Source organism: Cicer arietinum, chromosome 6 (genome assembly GCF_000331145.2).
Source record: "Cicer arietinum cultivar CDC Frontier isolate Library 1 chromosome 6, Cicar.CDCFrontier_v2.0, whole genome shotgun sequence".
Taxonomy (NCBI): Eukaryota; Viridiplantae; Streptophyta; class Magnoliopsida; order Fabales; family Fabaceae; genus Cicer; species Cicer arietinum.
This window is the reverse complement of record NC_021165.2, coordinates 42,588,576-42,596,612: the sequence shown is the minus strand read 5'-3', so window position 1 is coordinate 42,596,612 and position 8,037 is coordinate 42,588,576. Positions and strand designations below refer to the sequence as shown.

At 32.9% G+C, this 8,037-nt stretch overlaps 1 protein-coding gene across 2 annotated transcripts; it reads left to right on the top strand.

Moving 5' to 3' along the window:
- Positions 1-565: 565 nt before the first annotated feature.
- Positions 566-2,406, top strand: LOC105853035 (uncharacterized). 2 transcript variants are annotated; one of them, XM_012720050.3, is made up of 3 exons: positions 566-711; positions 840-948; positions 1,958-2,406. In XM_012720050.3, the coding sequence occupies exons 1-3, from the start codon at positions 649-651 to the stop codon at positions 2,143-2,145; spliced, it is 360 nt and encodes a 119-aa protein (XP_012575504.1). In that variant the 5' UTR covers positions 566-648; the 3' UTR covers positions 2,146-2,406. The 2 variants fall into 2 exon arrangements, 1 of the variants encoding a protein (XP_012575504.1); XR_012163719.1 differs by having other exon boundaries at positions 683-711; positions 1,951-2,091.
- The last annotated feature ends 5,631 nt before the right edge of the window (positions 2,407-8,037 follow it).

Here is an 8,037-nt window from a genome sequence, read left to right as displayed (position 1 = left end):
AATGTTGTTTTGAAAATTGTTTAAGTTAATTGGGCGTTAAAAATGGGGAATCTCTTAATGTCTTGGTTACTTAATGTTTGTTTTGGAAAATCGTTTAAGTTAAATGAGAATTAAGAATGAGAAATCTCTTAATGTCTCGTTTACTTAATATTTGTTTTGAAAATCGTTTAAGTTAAATAAGTATTAAGAATGGGGAATCTCTTAATGACTTATTTATTTAATGCTGTTTTGAAAATCGTTTAAGTTAACTGGGCGTTAAGAATGGGAAATCTCTTAATGTCTTGGTTACTTAATGTTTGTTTTGAAAATCCTTTAAGTTAAATGAGAATTAAGAATGGGGAATCTCTTAATGTCTTGTTTACTTATGTGTGTTTTGGTAAGTTGTGCTAACCCGTGATAGGTGGCACCTCGGTAAACAGTACTGACCCGTGATAGGTGGTACGTTTACGACTTACATTTCTTGGTGAATTGTGTTTGTACGTGAGAGACTGCACAGGTGAGGGTGCAATTAAATCTCTCACCCGTGTGTCATTATTAACTACCATTAGATTGGTTCTGTGGATTTTATGATGCAGCCCGCACACCAAATTAATAATATTTTTTTTTCCCTTCTTTCCTACTCCCCGACTATTGTCATCGGCGGTCACTATGGTTCTCAGATCGCCACCTCTTTCATCGGCACTGGCGTGGCTCTTCCTCCCTCTTCCATCAGTATCACTCTTTCTCAACTTCTTTTCTTATTCCATCTCAATATGCCACCATTTCTCCTATTGTAAACTTAAACTACTTTACGTCTATTTTTACAGTTTCTGTGTTATTTAATTTTCCATTATTTTTAGGGTTTGGAGGTAAAGATGAGAGTAATTCAGAAGTTTTCAATTGCATCACTGTTCTTGTGGGCAGTCCATATTGCAATATTATATGCCTTCAACAATAATCTGCTTCCTGGTAAGATTCGGGAATACTTATGCTTTTTGTGGGTTTGTATGCGTCCTAAAGTAGTCGTTGACTTGTACTCTAATTTGTGTGCCAAGTATTTTCTTGATATTAACTTGAATGGCAGACCTAGTGAACCTCTTTTAATTAGTGTTGCATCGATGTAGTATTTATGAAAGAAAACTTCGTTGCTTGTTTTTCTGCCACCTAGTTGAGGAAGAGATGGTATCATATTATTTTTTAAACCATCATGAAAAAATGTATCAATCCCCGAGGAGTTACACCAATCTCACAAATCCCTTACCTGTGGTCTCAAGCAATAATTTATAATATGTAGTTGACTTTGCACATTGGAGTTAATATTTAGCATTATGTTTTATTTACTTATTTGGAAATGATTGTGGCATGTCAAATTCAAAATGGTGCTGCTCTCTTATATGTGTATTTTTTCTTTCTTATTTATTGACATAGAATCAATCAAGAAACAATGGATCTGTTTTCATGCATCCTTACATGTGGTATTGAGTTGACTAATTATGCCATTCACTCCACATTATAACCAGAATATGTTGTTTTTGTCATATGCGAAAAAAATTAAAATGTGATTTTGTTTTTCTTTTCATGTGTGTTGCTGTTATTTTCACATGACAGATGACAATGAATATGGACTTGGATATGCCATAGTTGTCTAACCTCAAATATTGAGGTGCTGAAGTAATTTATGTCAATCATTACCCACATTTGAAAATAGTAGTTTGTCACTTTACTGCATTAAGTTAGTACTTCAAAATGCTGCCAAGTCTGTAGACAAATTATTAATCCTTTTAATATATATCATCTTGTCTTTGTGGACTCGCATGTAAATGATCTTCAAACTTTGTGCTCCTCATTGTCTTATTTATTGATTGCTTCTCTTATCTACCCGGACATAACGAATCTCATAATTATCGGATTATGGTCCAACATAAATACACAATGAAAGTTTTGAAACTACCTTAATGTGTTTCCTTTTAGGTAACAGGAACATCCAATGTGTCCCCTCACTCTTCGACACTATTGAGCGGATTTCTAGTCATTGCATTATACATATATTTGGCAATGAGAGAACCTGCAGATAAACAGGAGCCTGATCCGAAATTTCTCGCCGAGGCCAAAGGTAGTATAAATCAATCTACAGGAGATGCTCAAACAATCTTCCCAGCCTCTTAAGAAACAACAGTAGGTTAGACCTCTTTGTGGTGCTCACAAGTTGTTCATCTTGGGGGAAGAAGAGGGGAGAATGGGGATGAAGGGAGAAGGTCCTGAATTGTGTGCTGATCATACTTCTTTTATGAAGTTTGCACATGATCCATCTTGTGCTCAACGTATGTTTCCCAGACATTAGTTTTGTACCATTTTATTTATATTCGTATGTTTCCAAAATACGTATGTTTCCAATATATATATATTCAAGTTACGTTTAGTTTACAAGATTTTTTTGGAAAACGTTATAGCATCTTATTGAAGAACAATAGGCACGATTTCAAAAGGATAGTGGAGACCGAAGAACAAATACAATTGCTAGAAAGCATAAAAAAAATATTGCATATTTTTAAGTATACATAATTATCACTGCTATAAATATAATATACATTGAACCTGTCATTAATCCTAAACTATACCGATATCAAGGAAATATGCAAAAATAGTTATAGGCTTTGGATTAGTAGATGCAAAACTATATGTAGGACATAATTAACTATCTCCACTATGAGAACCATCATTGATCAGCAAATTGGACATATGGGTCTTTAGTGCTTGTTTAGTTTCGCGAAGGATTAGCAAAATCACAACAGACCACTGCGACCTTATAAGTCCCATCATGAAACTAAACATGCTCACGGAAATAGATTAGATGTTGTAATTGACATAGTTTTTAATCTCGATCCTTCGATTTCAAGTTAATTGTTGTGATTAATTTATATTAATTTAATTGTTTCTATAATTTGAGTCGTTCGATCTCAAATTAACTGTCGAGATCATTTAGTACATGTAAATATGTGATTCCCATATTGAAAGGAATCTAGATCTATGTGTCCACATATTGGACATGAAAATTGTTCTTACAAAGGTAACAATCTTACTTATTATGCTTACTGATGTTCTCCAAGCAAATTGTTCAATCTATAGGACTATTTGGCAACATAATCATAACACAAAATTCTCCAAATCATTTATGGGTGCTTCTGCTCCCATTGGTACCCTTGTCAACCATTGCTCCTCTGTCTCCTCTTATACAGTGTCACTCAAAAAAAAAAAAACATGAAGTAGGATTAGAAACACATTTTCCAAAAATATTTGTATCAAAGTTATCAAGAATTGAATCGCCTGCAGGAACATTGACATAGTGACTGTTTTCAACCACTAGATTTTGATTAATTATCAAAATTGTTTAACATTAATTTTGTAATAAGTGATTTACATCGTTCGAACTCAAACTAATGATATGGTCTAAATTGTCTAGCGCGTGTAACCTTACGGTTTTTCTATAGTAAGGAATCCGGATTCAAGTTGTAATAACTGCCATTGTCAACACTTTGCTAAAAGATATAGAAATTTTCTAAACATGTCAAATATAATTTGCAAAAATCTCTTAACCTCCTCCTTCAATGCAAATATGAAGCTTCAACACTTCGAGTATTTTTGCACATTTAGGAGTCTTAAAATTGCAATCTTTGCACATTTAGGACATACTATTAGTGACTTATACTCTAATACAATGGGGCAATCGCAAAGGCGCAAAGGCAACCAATTATTTCAGTCACCCGCATTAGGCCATTACAGAAATATTTTATCTACTACCTCAATCAAATAAGTACCCATTTTTTTTACATATATATTAAAAAAAATTGATAGTAAATTTTATGTGTAAATATTCTTAAAATAACATTTATATTAAAATGTGTCTAGTTTAACATTTCATATTCTAAGATAAAATTTGTAGTATTGTTTTTTTTTTTGTAGCAAGATAAAATTAGTATTAATTAGAAGTATGTTTGAAAAAATAATAAATGTAGTTGGTAATTTGAAAAAGTATTTATATTTAGTGGCAATTTTTTTAAAAGCTAATAAAAAAATAGACAAATAAATTTTTTTTAGAAAGTTATAATTTTTATAAAAAAGTGTTTTTACAAAAATTTATAACAAATGGACCATCCGTTATTTCAATTCTATTTTTCTACTAATATTCCAATTTTATTCTAAAATATTTATCCTGTATCCTCAAAATTTGTTCTGTACCCCAAAAAAATTTCAAAATACCAAAAATATCTTCATTTTTTTTTACTATTTAACACAATCTAAAGTTAACTTTTTTTTTTCTCACCCTTTTCTCAATTCTGGAGCCGTAATAAACTTTTCCGGTATCTTCTGGAATACTTTTAATAAGATTTCCAATACAAGTATATTTTCAGAAAACTTAAAACGAAGTTTGCCAGTACAGAAGAGAAAAGTTGTGTACCGGAAAACTTAATTGACAAGTTCTCTGGTATATAATTGACTTTCGGAAAACTTCATATACAAGTTTTCCGGTACATAACTATTTTTTAAAATTTATTTTTTAAGTTTTTTGAATTTTATTAATTTTTTTAAAATGTTAACAGATATGGATAAACCGCTACTATTAATGGATAAAACATGCTTCGATACTACAAATATTTTTGACAAAGATCATGTATGAATAAATATAATTAATATTAATATTGTAAAAATATATTATTGTGATTAATTATAATTTATTTTATTTCAGATATTTGATACAAGGGATGCTGTTGTGAATTGGGCAAAAGAAATCGGTATAAAAAATAAAATTATTGTTATTATCAGAAGATCATATATAAAGACGGGAGAGAAAGGAATGAAAAATAAATTAATATTAGGCTGTGACAAAGGAGGAAAATACAAGTGTGCTGCCAGTTCAACTTGAAGTTCAACAAAAAAGTGTGATTGTCCTTTCAAGCTTAGATCAAAACCATTAAAAGATGGTTCATGATGGATAGTTAAAGTAATTTGTGGAATTCACAACCATGAATTACTTGATACTTTGGAGGGGCATGCATATGTTGGACGTTTAGATGAAGAAGAAAGAAAGCATATTCATGACTTAACAAAATATAATGTTGCATCTAGACACATATTACTCTCATTGCAAGACCGAGATAAGAGTAATGTTACTAAGATCTCACAAATATATAAACAGGTGAGTATGATTCGATTGCATGTGAGAGGTAATAGAACAGAGATGCAACATTTATTCAAGTTAATTGAAGATGCAAAATATATGTGTTGGAATAGAAAGCGTGAAGACTCTGATGTTATGAGAGACATTTTTTGGGTGCATCCAGATTCAGTGAAGTTGTTGAATTTGTTTCCGATTCAATGTCATATATTCACCTAGCTGTTTGGTGTCATAACAATAGGCATCTGAGAGGTAGTCATAAAGCACTACGAGTGCCCCAGTACCCCATGCATAATTATCTGTATCGTCTAAATATCTGAATAAAGGAAGGTACTTCGCATCAACTAAAGTATGACTCTTATCAACGAAAATAGTACTCCCTACTAAATTCAACAAATATGCCCAAGCAGCACAGTCAAATCTCTGTGCTGAACACTGCCTTTTGAAGACCTCTTTCAACCAATCCAGTCTATAGTGCGACCCTCTAGTCTTTTTGGTCTCCTCCTAGATCTCTTCAGTGTTTACTCCTAATAGAGTGATGGCAAGATTACATTTCGTTACTCTATCTACATCGAGGGACTGTAGAACTCACCCCTAATAGGAAATCCCAAAAGATTGGCAACATCATCGAAAGTAATCGTCATTTCACCAAATGACATGTGAAATGACGATGTCTCAGAATGTCATCTTTCCACAAACGGAGATATCAGGTTGTTGTCGATCATCTTCAAACTACCCCGTTGTAATGGGTTCAAACCTGAAAAATTCACCCAGTTCTCTATGGATCGCGGAAGTACCGACGGGGTAAATTGTTGCATTTTCTTTCCATGCGCAAAAATTTTCAGCAATGGTTGCTCCTGTATATAAAGAAAATATATGACATTAAAATTAAATATAGATCAAAAATAATAATTAATTTAAATATTTTTAATGCACTATAAGTAATAATTAATTTAATATACCTCACCAAACCATAGTCTAGCTAAAACATGATGACAGTATCGTGTAAAGACAAACAAATCATAAGGTCCTCTAGGATACCGTGTGAGCTCATGATGACTCTTCATCATATGCATATTTTCCCACTATTTTAGACTTATTTATCCTCAATTATTAGTTAAATTAAGGATTTATTTGATATATTTTGTTGATTTTCGTTCTTTGAGTTAAATTAAATGTTTTATGTTTTAATTTAGTGATTAAGTAGGAATTTTACGTAATTTTACATTGCGTTGTGTTTTGGTGCAGTGCTGAATTTTTGTGAGAAATCAACATGACACATGTAGAGTATTTCAGCCACATCTGGAGTTGTAGATGTCCAGTTGGAGTCAAACCAAATGCAAATGAAAGCTAGGATCCATAGCTACAACTTTTTTGAAGACACCGGAACCAAATTCAGACTCGAAAGAGGAGAAAAATGCAATATACGCCGGACAGCAGATGCTGAGCGCTGGAGCGCGCCCAAGCGCAAGCCAAGCGCTTTTTCCCAGCATTCGCCACTGCCGATACGCGCCGGAGCGCGCCCGAGCGTAAGCCAAGCGCTTTTTCCAGCATCTGCTACTGCCCAAATGCGCCCAAGCGCATCCAAGCGCGCCTGGGGCGCGCGACCCGCACCAGCAACCATAAAAACACAGATTTTTACTGTTTTAGGATCTTTTTGACTCTTGGGAACTGGGGAGACTTGTGCCCTAGCATAGAAACTCAAAGACGGCCGTTTCTAACGCCATTGAAGCAGTTTTATCAAGAATCATCCATGAATCATTCTTGTAATTCTTCTTTAATCCTTATCTTTTGTATCTCTGTCATGAGTAACTAAACCCTATTTGTTAGGGATGAGTGTAACCAGATGAAACCCTTATTTTTCTGATTTGATTTCTAGTTATATGAATGAGTTTATTGAATTATTTTTCTCATCTCTGTGCTTAATGCTTTTTATTGCTTGATCAACATTAAAATGTTCTACGATTTGTATTTTGAAACGGAAGTGGACTTTACAAATGCTTGAGATGAGAAATTCATGAATTTGTAGTCTAGACATAGGTGCAGGTCATGAAACCAATTAAATTAGTTGCAAAGCAATAATTTACAAGAGAATTTCTATACGGTAATGCTTAATTCTAATCTTAAATCCACTAAGGAATTAGGGGTTACTTTGGAATTAAAGGTTCTGTCACTAAGACATTAGGGCAAGAATAATAAAGAGAATTCGGTAATAATTCAATAAAGGAATTCAGTAACTAGGATCAAATTAGACACCAAGGTTGGATTCGAAGTGAAACTCATCCCTGACATTTTTCTCATTATAAAAGATCAATTTTATTATTGTTGTTAATTTCAAACATTATTTCAATCAACTTGGGAACCTTTTTGTTCAATTCTAGTAATCAAATATAATTCAATAGTAAAACGCAATCCTTGAGTTCGACACTCGGTACTACCGTTTTATTATTACTTGCAACGATTCAGTACACTTGCTGAAACGCTATCAAGTTTTTGGCGCCGTTGCCGGGGATTGCCAATTCACTATTGAATTTAGTTTATTTACTGAATTGAAATTTTTTGCTCTGCAATAAAATTTTTGATTTTATTTTATTTTATGTTATTTTTTTTATTTGTTGAACTTGCTAATGTCATGTCTAGTGGTTTGTCTCTCCTTTGTTTGAGATAACTATTCGTTGTAGAGCATGGAAGATTATAATGATGATATTCTACTACAATTATATGAAGAGGGTGATACTTGTCTTATATCTGGTATATGTCGCATGATTGAGGGACAAATCTTGAGTCATACATTTTTAAGATATCACCCTCAGATCCCTCTGATGAAGCCTCTTAGGTGTAACTTTTGCGGAGAAGCACATAAGAAAGGAAATTGTGCTGATGAC